Raw genomic sequence first — 25,993 nt, forward strand, 5'->3', positions numbered from 1 at the left:
TCCCCACAGAAATGTCTGGGAACTTGCAGGTGCCTTGGTGGAAGAGTGGGGTAACATCTCACAGCAAGAACTGGCAAATCTGGTGCAGTCCATGAGGAGATACATTGCAGTACTTAATGCAGCTGGTGGCCACACCAGATACTGACTTACTTTTGACCCCCCCTCCATTTTGTTCAGGGACACATTATTCCATTTATGTTAGTCACATGTCTGTGGAACTTGTTCAGTTTATGTCTCAGCTGTTGAGTCTTATGTTCATACAAATATTTACATGTGAAGTTTGCTGAAAATAAACACAGTTGACAGTGAGTGGACATTTATTTTTTTGCTGAGGCAATGGAGGACGCATATGGTGAAGTTGATGTGGGGGCTTTTGGCAGCTGGAACCATCACTCCAGAAGATTCTTTCCCCGCTGTTTAGCCAGGAAGAACATCACTTGTGATCTAGATGAGGTGCTATGGCCAGACCAAAATTGGAGGCAGCCTGTATTTTCTCTTACATTTTGCAAGTGTTTTTGTCTTTAGAGTTTGTCTTTATTTTTGTACAGAAAACCCTTTCTTACTGAATGTTTTTCCTGGTTTTCTGCTGTTGGGTATGGGAAGTGTTACATACAAAACACAAGTGTTCAAAAATACAGAATTTTGGAAATAAATGTTTTTGTTACTGTATTGCTTTTGTTTTATCTACATTTGAGTAGGTATACATGACTGTAACAATCTTTTGCAACCGGCTACAGTGTAACACTGAAAAGGCATAAACCTACTGATGGGCTATTCATAGTAGTGTTTTGTGTTGAGCACATCAGTATGTTGTTGGTTGGTAGACAGATCTACAGTTGAAGTCAGAAGTTTACATACACCATAGCCAAATACATTTAAACTCAGTTTTTCACAATTCCTGACATTTAATCCTACTAAAAATTCCATGTCTTAGGTCAGTTAGGATCACCACTTTATTTTAAGAATGTGAAATGTCAGAATAATAGAGAATGATTTATTTCAGCTTTTATTTCTTTCATCACATTCGCAGTGTGTCAGAAGTTTACATACACTCAATTAGTATTTGGTAGCATTGTCATTAAATTGTTTAACTTGGGTCAAACATTTCGGGTAGCCTTCCACAATAAGTTGGGTGAATTTTGGCCCATTCCTCCTGACAGAGCTGGTGTAACTGGGTCAGGTTTGTAGGCATCCTTGCTCACACACGCTTTTTCAGTTCTGCCTACACACTTTCTATAGGATTGAGGTCAGGGCTTTGTGATGGCCACTCCAATACCTTGACTTTGTTGTCCTTAAGCCATTTTGCCACAACTTTGTAAGTATGCTTGGGGTCATTGTTCATTTGGAAGACCCATGCGACCAAGCTTTAACTTCCTGACTGATGTCTCTTCAATATATTCACATAATTTCCTACCTCATGATGCCATCTATTTTGTGAAGTGCACCAGTCCCTCCTGCAGCAAAGCACCCCCACAACATGATGGTGCCACCCCCGTGCTTCACAGTTGGGATGGTGTTCTTCGGCTTGCAAGCCTCCCCCTTTTCCCCCAAACATAATGGTCATTATGGCCAAACAGTTCTATTTTTGTTTCATCAGACCAGAGGACATTTCTCCAAAAAGTACAATCTTTGTCCCCATGTGCAGTTGCAAACCGTAGTCTGGCTATTTTATGGCGGTTTTGGAGCAGTGGCTTCTCCCTTGTTGAGCGGCCTTTCAGGTTATGTTGATATGACTCGTTTTACTGGTGGATAAAGACACTTTTGTACCCGTTTCCTCCAGCATCTTCACAAGGTCCTTTGCTTTTGTTCTGGGATTGATTTGCACTTTTCACACCAAAGTACGTTCATCTCTAGGAGACAGAACTCGTCTCCTTCCTGAGCGGTATGACAGCTGCGTGGTCCAATGGTGTTTATACTTGCGTACTATTGTTTATACAGATGAACGTGGTACCTTCAGGCGTTTGGAAATTGCTCCCAAGGATGAACCAGACTTGGCTGATTTCTTTTGAAAGCAAAGAGGCACTGAGTTTGAAGGTAGGCCTTGAAATACATCCACAAGTACACCTCCAATTGACTCAAATGTCAATTAGCCTATCAGAAGCTTCTAAAGCCATGACATTTTCTGGAATTTTCCAAGCTGTTTAAAAGGCACAGTCAATTTAGTGTATGTAGAATTGTGATACAGTGAATGATACGTGAAATAATCTGTCTAAACAATTGGTGGAAAAAGTACTTGTGACATGCACAAAGTAGATATCCTAACCGACTTTCCAAACTATAGTTAAGAAATTTGTGGAGGTTGAAAAATAGTTTAATGACACCAACATAAGTGTATGTAAACTTTCGACTTCAACTGTATTCATATGACTCATTTATTTTTTTACATAACAGTTTTGAATGCAATGTTTGCTTTTGCTAGAGATTGGTAGAGTTTTGCATTTTGTGTTTGTGGTTTTGTGAAAATGGCCTCAAGATTCAGCATACGTGTGTAAACAATTGTGGAAAACTAACATTAGTCAGTTGTGGTCAATTCATTGTTGAAATGGTATTCAGTCCCAACCATGGCCTTAAATCTATGCAGTTTCACTCTCAATTATTTGAATGAACTCAAAGCCAGTTGTAAAGATGGTCAGATATATTTATTAAATATGGTTCTTTCCACAGGCAAGACCCAACCAAAAAAAAAAAATACATGTTTTTAAGAACAAAAATAGGTGATAGGTTTGTGAATCCTGAGCAGAAGGCCTCAGACACCCCCACGTCTCTCAAAACAGAAAAGCATGAGGGGTATGGGTTTATTTCTTTGTCTCATAAATCCATCTTCTAGTCATTCATTAACATGGGTTAAAGCAGACCAAAAATGCATTTTCTATAGTCTCCGGTATGGGGGGGGGGGGGCGCTCTGTACAGTGTAGCATTAGGTGTTTTACAGTGTGCATCTACGTCGATATGTTACAGTTCATCTCTGATATGAGTGAGGCATCACAGAGCCCGTCTGTCGATGTTGGTGAGGCTCTGAAGAATAATTATTAAGTACTTTACTTTTTTACATTGTTCATTTACAATTGACTTTGATTCGTTCAAAAGGAAGCATGTCATTAGGTGGCGGGTTGATTTCCTTCTGTCATTCATACAAGGGTAGTTACACAAATGCTCCTTTTCCTCTGCCATCCCTCTCACCAATAGGAAGTGAATAGATGTTATATACACATGACATAGGTTCATGGTGAAGTTCTAACTATAATCTAAATGATGGTTTGCAGTGGTCAGAACAGATTTCAACGCAGACTGCTTTGTCACAGCTGATGGACTAGGGCTTGTCCCTCCCTCACCAGACAATCAAAACAAAAAAAGCACCAGAGGTGTTGGTAGAGATTTCACATTACAAGAGAGAAAAATGTCAAAAAAATAAACATCTGCAAACTAAGAGAAGGACAGCCTAAAGCATCAAGGTTGGCATGGCAGGTAATGTGTTGCTGACATACTAATAGAACTTGGACTGGTATGGGGTTTACTACCTATAGGAGAATGTGCACTGGCATGGTGTGGGGTTTGCTACCAATGGAAGAACTTGCACTGGGGTGGGGTTCAGGGGGTTTGCACTGCAGAATGTTATCGCAGGTTATTCTATTTGACCGGCGATGGCACAATATCACACTATAGCTCAAGGGAGCTGGAACACCTACGTATCCTTGCACAGAGATGATGCATATGACCTTGTAGGGTTTCAAGGTGGGATATACACTGCGTAACACTAACAATCATTGTCCCTTCAGAAGGCTGCTCAGTTACTTAGCTACTAAGTCTATGAGTAAGAAAAAAGGTCACTCGATGATTTTCATTCATTTCATGGCAAGGAAACATTGTGATTTTACTGCATTTTTGGACATCTTTTGCTGAATACATGAGCATTCATTTAGTGGGTAGCAACTAGCACTAGGAAGCACTTCTGGTACTGACATTTCTGTTGTATGCATGTGACATACAGATCAACATTCTTAGCAGGGAAAGTCAAGTAACTAATCAATTTACTATCCCAGAAAGGGAGTTCGTGCACCACACTTGCAAAAAATAAATAAATGGCCACGGGAGATAGATACATCCATAACTAAATGTCTCCTTTTCATTTCGTGTTTATTTCTCTCCATTAGTAGCAACTGCTTTGCGTCGGGTGAACATACAGCATTTGAGACGAAGGCTATATAAATCGCTCTCTCTCAAAAAATAACACGACTTAATAAATTAAATAGGCAGGTAAATGATATAAGAAGAGTAGCAAGGTGCAGTGCCATGGCAAAGCAAAGCTTTGAGTGCCAGTGATAAACCTGCCACTGCAACAGACCTAGAAGCCCCCAACCCCGGCCACCAGTCAACACCACTCAGTCACAACATGTCTCTCTCAGAGCTGGTGTACACAAACAGCCAGTAACAAGCACCCATAGAGGTCCTAGAACTCAAAAGTATAGGATCTCTATGCAAGTACCATTCTATCAGGCAACTACAAAAAAAAAAGGAAAATAAAGGGGGGGGGGGGGGGGGGTCCCATTACCTGATTCATAAAATGGAACCACTTATTTGATCCATGTCCTCTTCTGAAGCAACAAACCTGTGTAGGCTACACACAACCACGGAGTAAAAACTGATGATCGTCCTCCTTGAGTCATGTTCTCACAAATTTCAACAGTAAAGGATGTTGGTTCTTGACTCGAGCCCAGAAAAAAAAGTAAGCGTTTCCTTTTCGTCGACAGCTCCAAGTTTACACATAATCCAAGGTACAACAAGACTGGATAATCTCAAGTGAAGGTACCATCCACTCATCCAGACTTTAAAAGCACAGTGCAGTCAAAAATGTGATTCTTGTTTGTATGAATATATATCTCCACACTATGAGGTTGGAATAATATTGTGAAAATTATAATGCCCTTTTAGTGTAAGGGCTGTTTGAAAGGACGGCCTGAAATTTCTGCCTGTTTTGGTGGGAGGGTTTTGGCATTCCATGGTGACGTCACCCTGCTGTAAATTGGTTAATAGACCAATAAGTTCCAAACCCCTCTGCAAATAACAGCTAATTTACAGTTATCCCCTCCCATACCACGGCCAGACAGTCCTAGCGAAATTCTTCCTTGCGAAATTGCTCTTTGCTAAGAAGCTATTGGTTTGTTTTAAATTTAAAATGTTTTTATTTTTATTAAATATCACAGTAAGGTACTTAATTGTTACCCAGAAATGATTTGATATAGAGATAAAAACAGCTGCATTGGACGTTTAATCACCATACTCTTATCTTGGTGCAGAGTTGGAGGGGACTCGAGTCAGGGCTACTGAATACTGGTTTTTATTCAATGACAATACTGACAGGCTGATGGGTAGCTGGCTTTTGTTGATAGGAGTGGATGTGCAGTTGGGGTTGGAGGCAGTCTTCCTCTTTTCTGGAGGCAGCCATGCAAGCGCAGCACAATCACAACTACAGGTCCAAAAAACCCAGGCACCGGACCAAACACTACAATCACCCTTAAAAGCTCTATAAAACTAGAGCCATAAGTTATGGTTCAACTATAAAATCCTCTCTACGTTTTCAGTCTCCTTTTAAAAACCAGCCAAAAAAGGGGAAAAAAATGAATCATACATAGATTTTTCAGTTTTTAAAAGCAGAGGAAAAGCTGAAATTCTTGCATATTTTATGGGGTATAATATAAGGGGGATTGCRAAAATGAGGTTGTGAATCAAGATTTGGTTTTTAAAATGACAAAATAGCTTATGTACATTGGTAGTTCTGTGCAATGTTTCATTTTTTGTTGTTTTACATGGCTGGATATACTGTGGTAGAGAGAGAGACATCTTTCTCTACTCTTGGCCAAATCCTTCTGTTTCCTCGATGGCAAAGAGCAGCTTCTCCTTCAGCTGTTCAAAGCTTTTGTACGGGGGCAAGTCCAGCCTGTTAAAGCTGAAGAAAATAAGCAAAAATCCAGTAATTGAGTTTGAAAGCAAAACAAGAAACAGTCATTGTATTAAAGTATGACATGATTTACACCCAACACATTATTTGACATTGAAACATCATTCATTGATTTGATTTACAAGCAGGGTGTTGCCGTGGAGACGGACCACTCACCAAGTGTGACTCCGAGGGAGCCAAGTGTCTTTTCCGACCTTCTCAATGCAGAACTTCTGGGGCCCGTTACTACCTGCAGAGACAGAGAGAAAGATGAGGTGAACAAAATAAATCACTGCAAATACTTGCCAACTAAATAGCCGTTTCCCCCAGTACTATCTACGTTATCCACAGAAGAGGGTAATTAAGTCTAAGACAAGCAAGCCTTCTCCGAGCCAGAACGGCACATAGATAAATCCTGACTAATTGTTCAACCCCATATCAGTAGACATGGAGGTTAGTCTTGTGTGTGTGTCACTAACCCATGAGCTCAGCGAAGCCCCCTAGAGGCAGTCTGCAGGTCCCCGTAACAAATTGCATGAGTCTCAGACGCACCTCGTTGTCCACCTCCTTCACCAGCTGTACACACACACACACACAGACGATTAACACTGCGACAACATTAACACATCCTTACCAACATATACCTACCTACCTACCTACCTGTACCCCATCTGTACAGAAACATATGGGAATTCAGGGCAAGTGGTGTCCAAATCACTAAGGACTTAAAATGCTCCACACACAGTCGTGAAGAAGGCGTGACAGCCACTTTTCCCCTTCAGCAGGTTGGAAAAGTTTGGCAAAAGGTTCTACAGCTGCACCATTGAGAGCATCTTGACTGGCTGCATCACTGCTTGCTATGGAAACAGCACCACCCTTGATTGCATGGCACTACAGAGGGTGGTGCGGACAGCCCAGTACATCACTGGGGCCGAGCTCCCTGCCATTCAGGACCTCTATATTAGGCGGTGTGAAAGGAAGGCCCAAGCCATAGACTGTTCGCTCTGCTTCTGCACAGCAAGTGGTACATCAAGTCTGACACGAACAGGCTCCTGAACAGCTTCTATCCCCAAGCCATAAGTCTGCTAAATAGCTAACATAGTCCGTGTAGCCATTTTGAGAGTTGACCATTGTATTTTATTTTTAGACTGTAAACACTCACAGGGCCCTACACATGCACAATGACACTCCAGCACACACACAATCCATAATTTGCTTAAAACCCACATGTATACTGACTCTACACACAATCATATATGCTGATGCTACTCTGTTTATCATATATCCTGATGCCTGGTCACCTTACCTCAATAAACGTCTACCTCCAGCACTCCAGTATCCCTGCTCATTGTAAATAGTATGCTTGCTTACTTTCTCGTGTTCTTATTTTTTTTATACATCTTGTGTTTTTGTATTACCTTGTTATTTTCTTGCATGACATTGTTATTGATTACTGCATTGTTGGGTTTAGAGCTTGCAAGAAAGGCATTTCACTGAAAATAAAGGCAGTCGCGGAGACTGAACCCATGACCTTGGAGGCTCGGATGTACCTACCTGCCAGAACCAGATGATCTGCTTACTGTTCCTGGTGTAGTGGCGATACACAGTGTTTCTCTGCCAATCCTGTAGGTCCACCTCCTGCATGCCACACAGCATCACCTCAAGCTCCTTCTCATCAAAGTACTGGAGCCACTGCAGAGGCACCACCTCGTTGAAGCCGTCCAGAAAAGCTTTGGTCTGGCCCTCCACGCCACGGGAGAACCGCCACTCTGCCATCAACCTGTAGGAAACATGATGTAGTGACAGTTATGATTAGAAAGATGAGACCCTAAGCAGCCTCAGGTTTGATCAATGTAAGGACTGCAAAGATGACAAATATTTAGCTAGTTGATATCGGGCCAGTTTAGGACACAGATTTAGCCCAATCCTGGATTCAAAAGCTTGTTCAATGGAGAATCTCTATTGCAAGTACCTTTAAGCAAAAAAATCCATAACACAGCAGTAAGATTAGCAAAATGAAGACGTACGTCACTAAGCGGCAGCACTATTATCACCATGTTAACATGATACTAAAATACATGGGCACAATTGCTCATCGCATATCATTGGATGCCTCTGCGTCTCCGTGAACAAGCTGCTCTGTGATCGGTCCGTCACTCGGGCGGCGCCTCCTTCCTTACCCGATGTACTCCTCTTTGTTCTCCTCCGTCACCAGGAGGTCGCTGCCGTCAGGCTTCAGGTCATGTGACGTGAGCTTCCCCAGGATCTCCATGTCCACAGAGAAGTACATCTCTAGACTACACTCCTCGATGTTGTTATCCCTGTCATGAAGGACAAGCACCATTATATATAGTACATCTCTAGACCACACTGCAGGATGTTATTATCCCTGAAGTGAAGGACCACAGAATCAAGGCTAAGCTCAGGTCCAATGTTAAGAGAGAAATACACCTCTAGCCCCACACTTGTCTAGGTTGTTATCCCTGGAGATGAGGAGAGAGCACCAGTGTAAGCTGGCTAGCACAGGACCAATGTTGATTTCCTCGATGTTGTTATCCTTGGAGAGACGGGGAGAATGCTATGGACTAACATAATGTAGTAGCAGGCGGAAAATAAAACGCCTGACCTGGGCACCCACATCCGGTTTTCAGGGAAAAATACTATCTAGGTGATGCTGTATCCCTGAAAACTGGATGTTTTACAGTTTCTTCTGACCCGCTAAGGGTGGCTCAGGAATAAACAAAGTACATCTCTAGACCACACAGTTGTTATCCCTACACAGGAGAAAATTGCTTAGGGGTTTGGTAGTCAATGATTAAAATGGGTAATCACCTTCCTCATATTGAGTTGCACCCCCTTTTGCCCTCAAAACAGCCTCAATTCGTCGGGGCATGGACAAGGTGTCGAAAGCGTTCCACACGGATGCTGACCCATGTTGACTCCAATGCTTCCAACAGTTATGTCAAGTTGGCTGGCTGTGCTATGGATGATGGACCATTCTTGATACACAAAGGAAACTGTTGAGCATGAAAAACCCACCAGTGTTGCAGTTCTTGACACACTCGAACCGGTGCGCCTGGCACCTACTACCATACCCCGTTCAAAGGCACTTAAATATTTTTTCCTGTCTGTTCACCCTCTGAAGAGCACACATACAACCCATGCCTCAACTTAAAAATCATTCTTTAACCTGTCTCCTCCCCTTCATCTACACCGATTGAAATGGATTTACCAAGTGGGATCATAGCTTCCACCTGGATTCACCTGTTCAGTCCATGTCATGGAAAGAGTAGATTCTTATGTTTTGTACATTCAGTGTACAGTGCATACGGAAAGTATTCAGACCTTGACTATTTCCACATTGTTACGTTACAGCCTTATTCTAAAATTGATTAAATAAAAACATCTCAGCATTCTACACACAATGCACCATAATGACAAAGCAAAAACTAAAATATTAAATTTACATAATTTCAGACCCTTTATACAGTACTTTGTTGAAGCACCTTTGGCAGCGATTACATCCCTACTGCATGATGCTGCCACCACCATGCTTCATTTAGGGATGGTGCCAGGTTTCCTCCAGATGTGACGCTTGGCATTCAGGCCAAAGAATTCAATCTTAATTTCAAAAGACCAAAGAATCATATTTCTCATGGTCTGAGAGTCTTTAGGGGCCTTTTGGCAAACGCCAAGCGGGCTGTAATGTGCCTTTTACTGAGGAGAAGTCTGGCCACTCTACCATAAAGGCCTGATTGGTGGAGTGCTGCAGAGATGGTTGTCCTTCTGGAAGGTTCTCCCATCTCCACAGAGGAACTCTAGAGCGCTGTCAGAGTGACCATTGGGTTCTTGGTCACCTCCCTGACCAAGGCCCTTCTCACCCGAATGCTCAGTTTGGCCAGTGGCCAGCTCTAGGAAGAGTCTTGGTAGTTCCAAACTTCTTCCATTTAAGGAATGATAGAGGCCACTGTGTTCTTGGGGATTTACATGCTGCAGTAATGTTTTAAGAACCGTCCCCAGATCTGTGCCTCGACACAGTCCTGTTTTGGAGCTCTACAGACAATTCTTTCAACCTCATGGCTTGGTTTTTTTTCTCTGACATGCACGGTCAACAGTGGGACCTTATATAGGCAGGTGTGTGCCTTTCCAAGTAATGTCCAATCAATTGAATGTACCACAGGTGGATTCCAATCAAGTTGTAGAAACATCTTAGGGATGATAAATGGAAACAGGATGCACCTGAGCTCAATTTCGACTCTCATAGCAAAGGGTCTGAATACTTATGCAAATAAGGCATTTCTGTTTTATTTTTTTAATACATTTGCTAAAATTTCTAAACCTGGTTTCACTGTCATTATGGTGCATTGTGTGTAGAATGCTGAGATGTTTTTATTTAATCAATTTTAGAATAAGGCTGTAACGTAACAAAATGTGGAAAAAGTCAAGGGGTCTGTATACTTTACAAATGCACTGTATATGCCAGTTAGCAGATGCTTTTATCCCTGTGCGAATGGAACCCACAAACTTGTGGTTCCTGGCCAGGATGGGTCAAGAGAGTGGTAGGTCTGCCTACCTGATCCAGATCAGAGAGTTGTAGAACTCAGGGTCGATGGACTCCAGGTCTTTAATGATGAGCTTCTTGTTCAACATGCGTTTATAGAACGGCAGAGAGAAGCCTGTGTCGATGAACTTCCCGTGGAAGAGGGCCTGTGGACAGGAGAGACCAGGAATGTTCACATGATTCTGCTGAAGGAGTGTTTGTGTATGCAAGACTATGTACATGATCTCAGTGCGTGTGCTGTACCATGGCTATGAATCGTCCTATAAAGCAGAAGTAGGAGAGGTGGTCAGGGTTGATGGTGGAGGCTGGGTTTATCTGCAGACAGTAGTTACTCTTGCCAGCGTACTCAAAGAGGCAGTACATGGGGTTGAGCACCTCGTGGGATAACAGGAAGAACCACTCTCTGTGGGAACAAGAGAGAGTGAGGGAGTCAGAAGTGAAGACTGGCAATGAAAAAAAGATCTGGAACGTAATTTTATTATGCATGTTTCTTTCAAACAACAAGTCTGGAATAATCTTACTGACAGGCATATGGTTACAGAAATGTCCTAAAAGACATAAAGGGTGATTATCATTGTGTGCAAATGCGATGTGAGTGGTTGTGACAGACCTGGCTAGACCACCGTAGTCCAGTCCCTCTTCTCCTCTGAAGATGACGTACAATCTCCTCCTCAAGTCGTAAGGTTTCAGGGCCATAATCTGGAAACACAAATACTAGCATTAGCCTACAGAGAACCAGCCACTGTTAAAACATTTTACCCAGAGTGAAATGTGGTTTGCAGGCAGGGGTAACATAGTCCATAACATAAAACACAATCACCATCCTGCAACTTATCACATGTAATAATACAATTGTCTTACTTTGAGTTGCACAAATGATATACAGTCAGTGAGGAACAATGTGACATGCCATAAGGAACTGTACGTGTGTTTGTGTGTTGCTGCCTGTGTGTCTCCTGCATATTATGTTCTTACAACCGGTTCCACAGATGGAGACCAACTCTTACTTGTTGGAAAGAGTCTTCGAACAACGTCTGCCTAGACACGGTGATCTTAACATGGCTGGGGAGTGCGTTGGACTGGAGAAAGAAAGACAAAGTGGCTGTGAAATCAAACCGTGACTGGAATGTGCAAAACAACCATCCCTTCATCCGAACTAAAACAATCCAAACAGAAGAACATAGGGAGAGTAATATTACCTGACAGAGGTAGCGGAAGTGTGCTAGTTTCCACCTGAAGCTGCGCTCGTACGCTATCTGTGGGCCTTTGGTGCTGAGGAGGGAGTGGCAGAGGTTAGAGGTCAGGGACAAGGGGCACAGTAACAGGATATAACTAATCATCGTCATGTGGCCAGAATAATTGTTTGATGAAGCCATAATGAACTGGAAAAATATCCCAAAAGATCTTAAAATGATTCAGGGATGTTGGTGGTTTTCTTGAATATGTAAATTAAACAATAACAAGCAGAGAGGTTTGCTGCTCATTGCATCACAAGACACTAACTAATGACTGTTTCATGAGCAGTTGCTCTTAAACAGGCCCAGTCTGTCATACGTACAGCCCCCCCCCCAAAAAAATCAAGAGTTCAGTCCACTACTTACACAGAGGACTTCCCTGTGCGCGGATCACTGAAGGTGGTGGTCCGAGTGTTGTGATCTACGAAGTAGCGGACGCCCTCCCGCGTGTACCGGATCTCCCAACCCTGAGGAAGAGGGTCCTCATTCTGGAGCCTGGAGAGAGGGGGGTGAGAGGCAGAGCGAGCAAGAGAGAGCGAGCGAGCATATTAAAGAGAGACACTACTAAATTCTGTTTTTGATAGATACTATCAGATCGACATGGCGTTGCCACAGAGCTAGCTGGGCTCACCCTTGTGTGCGGGGATCTTCCCACTGTGTTGTCTTGGTGCTGTGGTTGACAAAGTACACCCGGTCGTTGGAGTCCACACGTCGCTCTGGTGGGGGGAAAAACACAGGAGAGAACAGTTTAGCTCACACAGCAACATGCAAGTAGAGAGAGAGGAAAGAGAAACAGAGCTGGTAGTCCCATCCACCAAACTACCAGGTGTGAAACAGGAAAGAGACTCTGGGGGTATGCTCATTTTGTATATAGCAGACCTAACCCACTATTAAATTAGTCAAAACAGGAACATTTTACATCTGGCTAATTAAATAAGGAAATTATCTCAGAGAAAAATGTCGTGTGCTACCTATATCCCCCCAATAGAATCCCCATACTTTAACGATGACAGCTTCTCCATCCTAGAGGGGGAGATCAATAATTTCCAGGCCCAGGGACATGTACTAGTCTGTGGCAACCTAAAAGCCATAACCTGACACCCTCGGCACACGGGGGGACAAAAACCTACGTGGAGGTGACAACATTCCCACCCACATATGCCCCCCTAGACGCAACATAACCAACAAATTCGGACACGGGGAATGTACATAGTCAATGGTAGGTGTCGAGGGGACTCCTATGGTAGGTACATCTCTTGGCAGTAGTACTGTAGACTACTTTATCACTGACCTCAACCCAGAGTCTCTGAGCCTTTGGCCTGGTTTGCTAACTACCTCTCTCAAAGAGTGCAATGTATAAAGTCAGAACATCTTCTGTCTCAGCCACTGCCTGTCACCAAGGGTGTACCCCAAGGCTCGAGCCTAGGCCCCACACGCTTCAATTTACATCAACAACATAGCTCAGGCAATAGGATGAGAGCTTCCATTTATATGCGGATGATACAGTCTCATACGCAGCTGACCCCTCCCCGGATTTTATGTTAAAGGCTCTACAACAATAGCTTTCTTAGTGTCCAACAAGCTTTCTCTGCCCTTTACCTTTTGTTTTGGAGGTGTTCAAAACAAGGTTATGTGGTTTGGCAAGAAGAACGCCCCTCTCCCCACAGGTGTGATTACTACCTCAGAGGGTTTAGAGCTTGAGGTAGTCACCTCATACAAGTACTTGGGAGTATGGCTAGATGGTACACTGTCCTTCTCTCAGCACATATCAAAGCTGCAGGCTAAAGTTAAAGCTAGACTTGGTTTCCTCTATTGTAAATCGCTCCTCTTTCACACCAGCTGCCAAACTAACCCCGATTCAGATGACCATCCTACCCATGCTAGATTACGAAGACATAATTCATAGATCAGCAGGTAAGGGTGCTCTTGAGCGGCTAGATGTTCTTTACCATTCGGCCATCAGATTTGCCACCAATGCTCCTTATAGGACACATCCCTGCACTCTCTGTATACCTGTCGCAAGACCCACTGGTTGTTGCTTATTTATAAAACCCTCTTAGCCCCKCCCCCCCATCTGAGATACCTACTGCAGCCCTCATCCTCCACATACAACACCCGTTCTGCCAGTCATATTCTGTTAAAGGTCCCCAAAGCACACACATCCCTGGGTCGCTCGTCTTTTCAGTTCGCTGCATCTAGCGACTGGAACGAGCTGCAACAAACACTTAAACTGGACAGTTTTATCTCAATCTCTTCATTCAAAGACTCAATCATCGACACTCTTACTGACAGTTGTGGCTGCTTTGCGTGATGCATTGTTGTCGCTACCTTCTTGCTCTTTATGCTGTTGTCTGTGCCCAATAATGTTTGTACCATGTTGTGCTGCTACCATGTTGTTGTCATGCGTTGCTACGTTGTCGTCTTAGGTCTCTCTTTAAATCAAATCAAAGTTTGTCACGTGCGCCAAATACAACAGGTGTAGAACTTACAAGCCCTAACCAACAGTGTCGTCTCTCTTATCGTGATGTGTGTTTTGTTCTATATTTATTTTTAATCCCAGCCCCCGTCCCCGCAGGATGCCTTTTGGTAGGCCGCAATTTTAAACAATTTGTTCTAAACCGACTTGACTACTTAAATAAAAAAGAGCATTCAGTCAGTCCACTGACACCCCCTCAGATCAGAGCAAATTCAGAACTTTGCTCAAACATGAGGCATCAAAGCCAAAGAAGCTAAATAATATAAAGACAATGCTATAGATAGGAGAGTAGTGTGGAAATCTATCAAAAAACAATTAGGCAACAACAAATTCAATCCCTTCTAGACAATTTCCTGGACAAAATGAATCACTGTAATAGTGAAGGTGTAACTTGGCAGTAAACCTAAACACTATTGTTGACCTCTCAGCTTCCCTATCAAATCTAAAAATGTCAAGAAGACAACCGAAGAAAATTAACGACAAATGGTTTGATGAAGAATGCAAAAACCGAAGAAAGAAATTAAGAAACCGATCCAACCAAAAACAGAGACTGGTGAATCACTAAAACAATACAGAAATACACCACAGGAAAATAACAGCACATCAGAAAATCAGCTCAATATAATTGAAGTATCCATTTATTCATTTTCCCTTTTGTACTTTAACTATTTGCACATTATTTAACACACACAATGACATTTGAAATGTCTTTATTCTTTTGGAACTTTTGTAAGTGTAATGTTTATCTATTTCACTTGCTTTGGCAATGTAAACATATGTTTCCCATGCCAATAAAGCCCTTAAATTGAATTGAGAGAAAGAGAGAGAGAACAGGAGGAACAGACAAGACTGCAAATAGACGACAAGAGGTGAATGTTCAAAAAGGATTGGTATGACAGAAAGAGTCCGAATATGCATGAAAAAAATATATACAAGATCATTTTAGTATCAATCTTGTACATCTGGCCACGAACCAAGCCAAGATAAACCATGATGAAATCCAAACGGTGATAGACAGTGAGCCAACTATGGAACAACCTCACTACAGATCAAATAGTGAACACAGTCAGTGAGAACAATCAGAACATCACAAACTCAGAACTGAACTTACCCCAACCAGGCGGCAGCGGTCCCAGAGGGTCGTTTTCTGCCGACATCATGGAAGCCTGGATGAACCGTGGAATGGAGATCACATACACATGCATAAAGCATCGATAGGGAAGAGAAGGAACGAAGGCAAAATAGTCCAAATGAGATGATTTCCCAACTAAAGTGAGTAACTGCGTTAGTGAGTGACTGAGCAGCTAGCTAGCCAGCCATCAGCAAAATGCTGACTACATCAGATCCCGCCATGGTAGTCAGTGTAGTGTGCTAATCATCGTCAGAGCAGATGAGATTACAGGAGAGTTCAAAGGGTTAGGGGAGCCCAGTGAAACCTCTCAAAGCACTACATCAGAGGTGTCAATGTTGGCTATAGGGACCAGGACTGAGTGATAACTAACAATGAGTGATGTGAGGTCATGGGGTGAGACTACAGACAGACATGTCTATCGGTAAGATTAAGATTCACTCATGTCTGTGCCTTTACAATCAATGATAGGATTTATTTTAAAAGGCTGATTAAAATGAACACATGGATACGCATACAAAAAGTGAAATCTACTAGATTTGTTTTACATAAAAGCCAGGAGTTCTCCTGTAGCTTCAGACCAGAGGCCTATCTGGTTTGTTTATGCTGCCGAGTAATTGGTTGATGATCATTCTGAGAATAAACTGAAAACACATTCTATAATTTGATTGGCATTTAGCTGATGGCAGGGACCCTGGGTTTATTTGATGGGCCAGAAAGGTCAATATGAATATGCAATATGTTACACCGAAATGACATTTGCTCCTCACAAAACAGAAAAGTGTATCGTTGCCTACAACTGAGAATTGTATTTCCTCTCAAAATACAGAGGTATCTTTAATGTAGCTAACATACAGTACATTAAGTATTCACACTTTTTGGTTGTGTTACAGCCCAAATTAAAAACGGATTAAATTGAGATTTGTCGTCACTGGCCGACACGCAATAGTCCATAATGTCAAAGTGTAATTATGTTTTTTTTAAAGAAATGTTTACAAATTGATTAATGAAAACTGAAATGTCTTGAGTCAATAAGTATTCAACCCCTTTGTTATGGCATGCCTATAAATGTTCAGGAGTATAAATGTGCTTAACAAGTCAAGTAAGTTGCATGGACTCACTGTGTGCAATAGTATTTAATATGATTTTTGAATGACTACCTCATCTCTGTAACCCCACAAAGACCAAGGAGGTTTTCCAAAGCCTCGCAAAGAAGGGCAACCATTGGTAGTTGGGTTAAAAAAAAATGTAAGAAGACATTGAATAGCTCTTTGAGCATGGTGAAGTTATTAATTACACTTTGGATGGTGTATCAATACACCCAGTCACGACAAAGATCGATCATGGTGTCCTTCCCACCTCAGTTGCCGGGGAGGAAGGAAACCACTCAGGGATTTCACCGAGGCCAATGGTGACTTAAATACAGTTCGAGTTTAATCGCTGTGATAGGAGAAAACTGATGCTGGATCAACATTGTAGTTACTCCACAATACTAAACTAATTGACAGAGTAACGCGAAGGAACCCCTATATAGAATAAAAAAATATTCCAAAACATGCATTCATTTCGCAATAAGGCAGTAAATTAAAATAGCAAAAAAAACTATATATCCTGAATACAAAGCATTAAGTTTGGGGCAAATCCAACAACACATCAATGAGTATCACTCAGGTTAAAGAAGGATTCTTAAGCCTTGAGACAACTCAGACATGGATTGTATGTGTGCCATTCAGACTGCGAATAGGCAAGACAAAATATTTAAGTGCCTTTGAACAGGGTATGGTAGTAGGTGCTGGGCGCACCGGTTTGAGTGTGTCAAGAACTGCCACGCTGCTGGGTTTTTCACTCAACCGTTTCCTGTGTCTCTCAAAAATGGTCCACCACCCAAAGAACATCCAGCTAACTGGACATAACTGTGACGCATTGGAGTCAACATAGGCCACAGTGTACAACCCGTGCTCCTAATGTTTGGTACACTTGGTGTACGTGGAAGTTGCTAATGAAGACTACATTGCATGTTCCTGAGTGGCCTAGTTATACTTGACTTAAAATGTGGCGCTAAAATCTACAGCAAGACTTTAAAAATGGCTGTCTAGCAATGACCAACAACCAGAAAGACTCATAGCTGTAACCACATATTGACTCTGGGGTTTGAATACTTATCTAAATCAAGATCTATGTGTTTTATTTTTCATACATTGTTTACAAATATGTTAAAATTGTTCTTCCACTGACATTTAATCCCACTTTGTAACAACAAAATGTGGGAAAAGTAAAGGGGTTTGAATACTTTCTGAAAGCACTAATATTTCCTATCTGACATAACCAACGATTAGTTGCTGGGGGCAGGAGGAAGACGAGGTCCCTACCGAGTAGAGGTATCTCTGGTTGAACTGGTGCATTGCCCCCTGGAGCTGGCTGCGCTGGGACTGCCATGCCTCAAAATTACGCACCGACTCCATGGTGGGCCTCTGCCACGTGGTGGTTCTGGTGTTGTGGTCCACATAGTAGATCCTGCCTCGGTCATCCACACGCCTTTCCCAACTGAGAGAGCGAGAGAAAGTATATCTATTATTATATGCCATTTAGCAGCGACTTAGTCATGCGTACATAAATTTTTCACGGATGGAGACAGAAGACCAATATGCAATATGTCCTACTATAAGGGATCGACAATAACAGATGGCAGAGAGCAGATCCTGGTAACATGCTGACATTGTGTTAGTCAACACAGTGCAAATAGCCATCTTACTGACCCTGGCGGGAGGGGCTGTGGTCTCTCCCATGTTGTGGTTTTAGTGTTGTGATCCACATAGTAGGTTCTTCCATGAGGATCCTTCCTCTGTTCCCACCTACAGAGCAATACACATGGTCACAAGACAGGATGACAAACTCAACACAGATATTAAAACACGACTGACACAGGTACAGCAGAAACACAGTTAAAAATCCAGTGAGACGTCACTTACCCAGGGGGGAGGGGGTCTGAAGTGCCTGCGTTGGGGGCCTGTTGTCTGGGCTTGGCCTCATCTGCTTCTGCCACACTGGAGCCCCCTGCTGCCTCCAGAGTGGAGCTGGGGGTGGAGGAGGCTGGGGCTGCCTGGCCCGAGGCTGAAGAGGAGAAGGGGGGAGCAGCAGCACTGTCATGCTCAGTGGAGGGAGTCTCTGTGGTGGGTTGAGGGGGAGAGGGACCAGTTGTGGAAGTGGAGGCTGGGTTGGTGGCTGGGGCAGGGTCAGACGTGGCTTCGCTGCAGTCCTCAGGGCCGTCTGCAGGGGGCAGGGTCTCGTCTGTGGATGTGGTGGGGGCAGGAGCAGCGGCCTCACCTTTAACTACAGGTACAGAGGGAAAGGACAATTGAAAAGGAGTGAAAAAGAGCAAGAGAAAACAGAAAGGACAACAAATCGGTGAAGAAAAGAGATTCAACAGCAGTGTTAAAGGTATCAAAAAGAATAAACATTTGTTTTGGCCTTATGGCTATTAGCCCATAGAAACTCATTGAATAAGAGCTTCATACACAGACAAACATAGTAAAAAAAACAAACATGTAAATTGAAGTTTGTTTTGAAGTGTCTGTCCTACATCTGAGAGATATAAAAAGACCAAACCACTAGTTTGCTCCAATTGGAGGGGGGGTGGTAGGGTAATAAAGGAAATACATGAAGAAGAAAAAATTCACACACACGAGTGTGTGTATATGCAAAAAAATATATATGGGGGATTGGAAGTGATGCAGACAATTAGATTGTAGCTTCCATCAATCTGCAATATGAAAGCTGATCTACCTCCTGAAATAAAAAGACCAGGAAACTACTGCAGTTTGATTTTTTTTTTTTTAGATGTATTTAACCCTTTATTTTAAGCAATAATATATATTTCCATTAATTTTTTAAAAACTGGTACCCGGCTACCTTCAGATTAGTCTTGTGGGCGTCCAAAACAACCGATATGTACGTGCTCATGAGAGTCTTAATGTGTCAGATCGGCTGTACCGACTTCAAACGAGTCCCGTGATGTTTGTGGGGGGGTCGTAGAGCAAAGAGGAGAACCCCATCATGTTCATGAGTCTCAACAATAATAAAATAAAAAATATTTAAAACACATGAAAATGTCATTGATTTTACAGAGTTAAAGTTCATGAGGAATTCTGTCAATTTAAATACATTCATTAGGCCCTAATCTATGGATTTCATGACTTGGAATACAGATATGCATCTGTTGGTCACAGATACCTTAAACAAAAAAAACAAAAAAATGGGCCTCAGGATCTCGTCACAGTATTTTTGTGCATTCAAATTGCCATCGATAAAATGCAAATTGGGTTTGTGATCTGTGGACTACGCCTGCCCATACCATAACCCCACCATGGGCCACTCTGTTCATGTTGACATAAGCAAACCGCCCGCCCACATAACGCCATACACGTGGTCTGCGGTTGTGAGAACGGTTTGACCTATGGCCAAATTCTCTAAAACGACGTTGAAGGCGGCTTATGGTAGAGACATTAACATTAAATTCTCTGGTAACAGCTCCGGGGTACATTCCTGCAGTCAACATGCCAATTGCACGCTCCCTCAAAACATCTGTTGCATTGTGACAAAACTGCACAATTCAGTGGCCTTTTATTGTCCCCAGCAGAAGGTGCACCTGTGTAATGACAATGCTGTTTAATCAGCTTCTTGAAATGCCACACCTGTCAGGTGGATGGATTATCTTGGCAAAGGGATAAATGCTCACTAACAGAGATGTAAACAAATTTGGCAGAAATAAGCTTTTTGTGTGTATGGAACAATTTCTGGGATATTCTATTTCAGCTCATGAAAAAATATATTTATTTTCAGTGAGGTTTGTAGAACAAACCGTTCGGATGCTAAAGACACCTTTCACTGCAGATGTGGAAGGGCGACATTGGCGGATGCAGTGATTGAGACGCAGCCCATGCAACAAACAAAAAAACATCTAGCTTAAACTGAAGGACATCCGGGCGTGGACATAGACTCTAAGGGGTTAAACAATGATTCCAATGACCTACCTTAATATGGTTCAAACCTTACTCCAACCATTCTCTGAGAGCCTAGCTAACCATATTCCCCCTCTCCACTGTGGCTTGCCGAAATATGTAAGCTTAATCACTGCTCTCCTCGGTGTCTGGCTGATCCCTCCTAGGGGCTTTCTTAGAGCCAGAGGTGCTGACAGGACAGCAGCAGAGAGGGATTACAGGCTGATCTAAATGAATCCATTCTGTTCCCTCGGATCAACTCAACCATGAACAAGGCTAGAATAAAACAGTAGGGAAATTAACTCTGCAGCAGCCCAGCTATGTACACTGCAAACGTCAGGATATTTAATATGAAAAAGACTTGCTAAAGGGCAAAAATTCTGCATTTTGCTCTGTCCCACTGGGCACCCTCTGACTTCTAGGAAGAGTAAGTTTTCACCATCATTGTAAAGCCTTATTTTGTCATTTCTAGAGATTAATATTTACTTAATGTGATTACTTTTTATGTAAACAAATAAACAGGTCAACTGTTACGTGAACTGAAATCTCACTTTAATATGGTTTTGAGCAGTATGTAAACATTAAAGTGACCAGTGATTCCATGTCTATGGGGCAGCAGCCTCTAAGGTGCAAGGTTGAGTAACCGGATGGTAGTCGGCTAGCAATGGCTATGTAACAGTCTGATGGCCTTGAGATTGAAAAACAGCTTCTATCTCCCTGTACCAGCTTTGATGCACCTGTACTGACCTCGTCTTCTGGATGCTAGCGGGGTTAACAGGCCGTGGCTCGGGTGGTTGATGTCCTTGATGATCTTTTTGGCCTTTGTGACGTTGGGTGCTGTAGGTGTCCTGGGAAGCCAGGCAGTGTACCCTCGGTGATGCGTTGGGCACACTGCCTGCGCCACCCGAGCCACCCTCTGGAGAGCCCTGTGGTTGCGGGCAGCGCAGTTGCCATACCAGGCAGTGATACAGGCCAACAGGATGCTGTAAATTGTGCATCTAAAACTTTGAGGGTCTTGGGGGCCAAGCCAAATTTCTTCAGCCTCCTGAGGTTCTTCACCACACTGTCTGTTTGGGTAGACCATTTCAGTTCGTCAGTGATGTGTACGCCGAGGAACTTGAAGCTTTTCACCTTCCCCGAGGCCCCATTGATGTGCATGGGGGTGTGCGCCCTCTGCGGTTTCTTGAAGTCCACCATCAGCTCCTTCGTGTTGTTGAAGTTGAGGGAGAGATTATTTTCCTGGCATTACTCAGCCTACAGGGAGAAGGTGAGGGCCCTGGCAGTCTCATTGTCGGTGATCAGGCCTACCACCGTTGTGGCGTAGGCAAACTTAATGATGGCGTTGGAGTCGTGCTTGGCCACGTAGTCGTGGGTGAACAGGGAGTACAGGAGTGGACTAAGAAAGGAAACGAGGGGCCCCTGTGTTGAGGATCAGCGTGGCACATGTGTTGCCTACCCTTACCACCTGGGGGCGGCCCGTCAGGAAGTCCGGGATCCAGTTGCAGAGGGAGGTGTTCAGTACCAGGGTTTTTAGCTTAGTGATGACCTCAGCCTTTCAAAGCACTTCATTGCTACCGACGTGGCGGTAGTCATTTAGGCAGGTTACTTTTGCTTTCTTGGGCACAGGGACTATGGTGGTCTGCTTGAAACATGTAGGTATTACAGACTCGGTCAGGGAGAGGTTAAAAATGTCAGTGAAGACACTTGCCAGTTGGTCAGCGCATGCTCCGAGTACACGTGCTGGTAATCCATCTAGCCCCGCAGCCTTGTGAATGTTGACCTGTTTAAAAAGGTCTTGCTCACATCTGCTACGGAGAGCGTGATCAGTCATCCGGAACAGCTGGTGAACTCATGCATGCTTCAGCATATTCCCATGAAAACTGATTGAGATCAAATGGTTGGTATGCATATACCGCATGGACATTTCGCCTTTTGGATGTCAAAATCAATAAGGGACAGTTTCCCGGACAAAGATTAAGCCAAGTCTTAAACTAAAAGTCACTTCAATGGAGAATCTCTTACTACAACAGTGACAACCTGTTTTTCTCAGCATGACATGTGGGTGAGTGAACATAACCCATAGGTTATATTCAAATGAGGTGCTTCTCTCACCAGTACTATTGGCCACGTCACTGTCGGTGGGGGCGAGGTTGGGCGTGGGCTTGGGGATGGCCGTCTGGTGGGTCGGGGAGGATGCTGCGTCGCCGTTGACAACAGGGGCGGGGCCGGGGCTGGAGTCGCTGTGGGCAGAGGAGGTGGAGGGACCCTCACTGTCCACCCCGTTATAGGTGGGAGCACCATTCACTGAGCTGTAGGAGGAAAAGTTTACAATTGTAATCTCTGCATGTGAATAAAATATTTGATATGAAGGTAATGTATTGTATACAGTGCATTCAGAAAGTATTCTGACCCCTTGAGTTTCCACATGTTTAACGTTACAGCATTATTCTTTTTACACTCTCAATCTAAAACACAATACCCCATAATGACAAAGAAAATCAGGTTAAACCTTTTTACAAAAAAAAAAAAATGGAAATAAGTATTCAGATCCTTTACTCAGTACATAGTTAGACTTTGGTATGACGCCACTAGCTTGGTACACCTGTACTTGGTGAGTTGATCTGCAGAGAAGAATGGGAGCCTCTCAAGCTCTGTCAAGTTGGATGGGGAGCATTGCTGCACAGCTATTTCCAGGTCTTTCCAGAGATGTTCGGTTATGTTCAAGTCCGGGCTCTGGCTGGGCCATTCAAGGACTTGTCCTGAAGCCACTCCTGCGTTGTCTTGTCTGTGTGCTTATGGTAGTTGTCCTGTTGGAAGGTGAACCTTCGCCACAGTCTGATGTCCTGAGCAGGTTTGTCAAGGATCTGTACTTCACGCCGTTCATCTTTTCCCTCGATCCTGACTAGTATCCCAGTCCCTGCCGCTGAAAAACATCCACACAGCATGATGCTGCAACCACCATACTTCACCGTAGGGATGGTGTCAGGTTTCCTCCAGACGCGATGCTTGGCATTCAGACCAAAGACTTTAATCTTGGTTTCATCAGACTAGAGAACCTTGTTCCTCATGGTCTGAGTGTCCTTTAAGTGCTTTTTGGCAAATTCCAAGCGGCCTGTCATGTGCCTTTCATGAAGGAATGGCTTCCGTCTGGCCACCCTACCATAAATGGCCTGATTGGTGGAGTGCTGAGAGATGGTTGTCCTTCTGGAAGGTTCTCCCATCTCAACAACAAAGGAACTCTGGAGCTCCCTTCTCCCTCAGATTGCTGAGTTTGGCCTGGCAGCCAGCTCTAGGAAGAGTGTTGGTGGTTCCAAACTTCTTCCATTTAAGAATGATGGAGGCCACTGTGTTCTTAGGGACCTTCAATGCTGCAGAAACCTTTTGGTACCCTTCCCCATATCTGTACATCGACACAATCCCGTCTAGGAGCTCTACGGACAATTTTAATTAATTATGCTTTTAATTTTGCTCTGACATGTACTGTCACCTCTGGGACCTTATCCACACGCACACTCCTTTCCAAATCATGTCCAATAAATGTACCACAGGTGGACTCCAATCAAGTTGTAGAAACATCTCAAGGATGATCTATGGAAACAGGATGCACCGGAGCTCAATTTCAAGTCTCACAGCAAAGTTTCTGAATACTTGTGTAAAAATAGAAATACCCAGTTTTACATTTTTTACAAGTTTTATAAAAACCTGTTTTAGCTTCATCATTATAGGGATTGTGCGTAGATAGATAAAATACTAATCAATTTTAGAATAAGGCTGTAACGAAATAAAATGTGGAGAAAGTCAAGGGGTCTGAAAAGTTTTCGAATGCTCTGAAGGTACAAAGAGACTTCATAAAAATACTGAAATTCTCAATAAACCGTCAAAGAAATATCAAGTAAAATATCAGTACAAATATAGGGTTGGGCAGTATACCGTATACCAGTATTGATGAATGGACCAGTTTGAGTTTAACCTTTAAAATGTCATTTCAATGTTTGGTTTGTTAAATGTGATACACAATTCCGGCGCTTATAGTTTACGCCATTTGATACTTGAGTCCTCTCTCGCTCTCCTCCTGCATGCCGCTAAACACACCAAGCAGTACCCCGTTACTAAAGGAGAAAGCAGTTGCTCGACCAGAGCCACAGCCACTCACTTAGCATGGTCAGATGAACGCAACCATGTTGGTAACATGCTGCTTTCAACAAGCGTTCAATAATTACACAAACTAATAGTGCATCTTACTGTCAGCAAACTACTGTCTGTTAGTTTGTCTTTTCTTAGCAAGGTGCTGCCACTATATTCCAATTAGAGAATTAGAATAATCATTATATTTTCATGACTTCAAACAGTTCAATTAACTAGGCCTAGATGTTTTGCCCATATCATACTGCGTGGCAGAGTCTAATTGATAATAAAAGTGCAGGAAATCCAGAAATGTATGAAAATGCTGACTATTTTTGTTTGGAGTTGAATTGAACAGTATAAAATGGAGAAAACTGATTTTCAATGGGGCTATCATGTATGTGTTGCAACTAAAGGTCGACCGATTAAGTCGGAATGGCAGATTAATTAGGGCCGATTTCAAGTTTTTCATAACAATCGGAAATCGGTATTTTTGGGCGCCGATTTGCCGATTTTTTAAAATTGATTTTTGAATGTACCTTTATTTAACTAGGCAAGTCAGTTAAGAACACATTCTAATAGCGTTTCAAACATCACTCGCTCTGAGCCTTCTAGTAGTTGTTCTGTTGTCGTTGTGGCTGTTGTCGTTGTGTTGCTGGTTCGAGCCCAGGGAGGAGGGACGGAAGCTATACTGTTACATTTGCAATACTAAAGTACCTATAAGAACATCCAATTGTCAAAGGTTAATGAAATACAAATGGTATAGAGGGAAATAGTCCTATAATTCCTATAATAACTACAACCTAAAACTTCTTACCTGGGAATATTGAAGACTCATGTTAAAAGGAACCACCAGCTTTCATATGTTCTCATGTTCTGAGCAAGGAACTGAAACGTTAGCTTTCTTACATATCACATATTGCACTTTTACTTTCTTCTCCAACACTTCGTTTTTGCATTATTTAAACCAAATTGAACATGTTTCATTATTTCAGGCTAAATTGATTTTATTGATTTATTTTAACTTAATATAATACGTGTTCATTCAGTATTTTTGTAATTGTCATTATTACAAAAAAAATAAAAAATAAAATCGTCCGATTAATCGGTATCGGCTTTTTTGGTCCTCCAATAAATCGGTATCGGTGTTGAAAAATCATAATCGGTCGACCTCTAGTTGCAACCCTAGGATCATGAACTACTCAAAGCATTTTCCCAACTTTAATTTTTGAAACATAAAACACCGTAAAAAAAATAATATTTGTCCATATCGCCCAGCCCTACAAATAGGACACGGCAAATAAGGATGTAATGCTGAGTTATCCACATGTGTGCAGAGACAGATCCTATGACCTATGTGATGGTGGGGTTAAACATGGGGGCAGTAGGCTAGACTCCCCATGTGTCAGGAGGCCCCTCGTTTAGACAAACCACCTTGAGACAACGCGTCTTCCCACAACACAATGGGGGTGACGAATCACTGTCTGAAAGCACTACTAATGATGGAGCGTGCCTGACAGCATTCTCTGTAGACTAGT

At 42.8% G+C, this 25,993-nt stretch overlaps 1 protein-coding gene across 2 annotated transcripts in view; it reads right to left on the reverse strand.

Moving 5' to 3' along the window:
• Positions 1–2,617: 2,617 nt before the first annotated feature.
• The window catches only part of LOC111973057 (NEDD4-like E3 ubiquitin-protein ligase WWP1), a 60,587-nt gene continuing 37,211 nt past the window's right edge, over positions 2,618–25,993 (reverse strand). For both annotated transcript variants that reach the window (XM_070446702.1, XM_024000217.2), the window contains exons 7-23: positions 22,446–22,642; positions 18,306–18,666; positions 18,093–18,188; positions 17,706–17,880; positions 15,319–15,373; positions 12,363–12,447; positions 12,098–12,226; positions 11,696–11,768; positions 11,504–11,575; positions 11,107–11,195; positions 10,740–10,899; positions 10,509–10,642; positions 8,116–8,256; positions 7,490–7,715; positions 6,415–6,511; positions 6,113–6,185; positions 2,618–5,944 (exon numbers count right to left, since the gene is read on the reverse strand). In XM_070446702.1, coding sequence (XP_070302803.1) covers positions 5,845–5,944; positions 6,113–6,185; positions 6,415–6,511; positions 7,490–7,715; positions 8,116–8,256; positions 10,509–10,642; positions 10,740–10,899; positions 11,107–11,195; positions 11,504–11,575; positions 11,696–11,768; positions 12,098–12,226; positions 12,363–12,447; positions 15,319–15,373; positions 17,706–17,880; positions 18,093–18,188; positions 18,306–18,666; positions 22,446–22,642 — 2,263 coding nt within the window. In that variant the 3' untranslated portion in view covers positions 2,618–5,844. The remainder of the gene's footprint in view (positions 5,945–6,112; positions 6,186–6,414; positions 6,512–7,489; positions 7,716–8,115; positions 8,257–10,508; positions 10,643–10,739; positions 10,900–11,106; positions 11,196–11,503; positions 11,576–11,695; positions 11,769–12,097; positions 12,227–12,362; positions 12,448–15,318; positions 15,374–17,705; positions 17,881–18,092; positions 18,189–18,305; positions 18,667–22,445; positions 22,643–25,993) is intronic.

Source organism: Salvelinus sp. IW2-2015, linkage group LG14, assembly GCF_002910315.2.
Source record: "Salvelinus sp. IW2-2015 linkage group LG14, ASM291031v2, whole genome shotgun sequence".
Taxonomy (NCBI): domain Eukaryota; kingdom Metazoa; phylum Chordata; class Actinopteri; order Salmoniformes; family Salmonidae; genus Salvelinus; species Salvelinus sp. IW2-2015.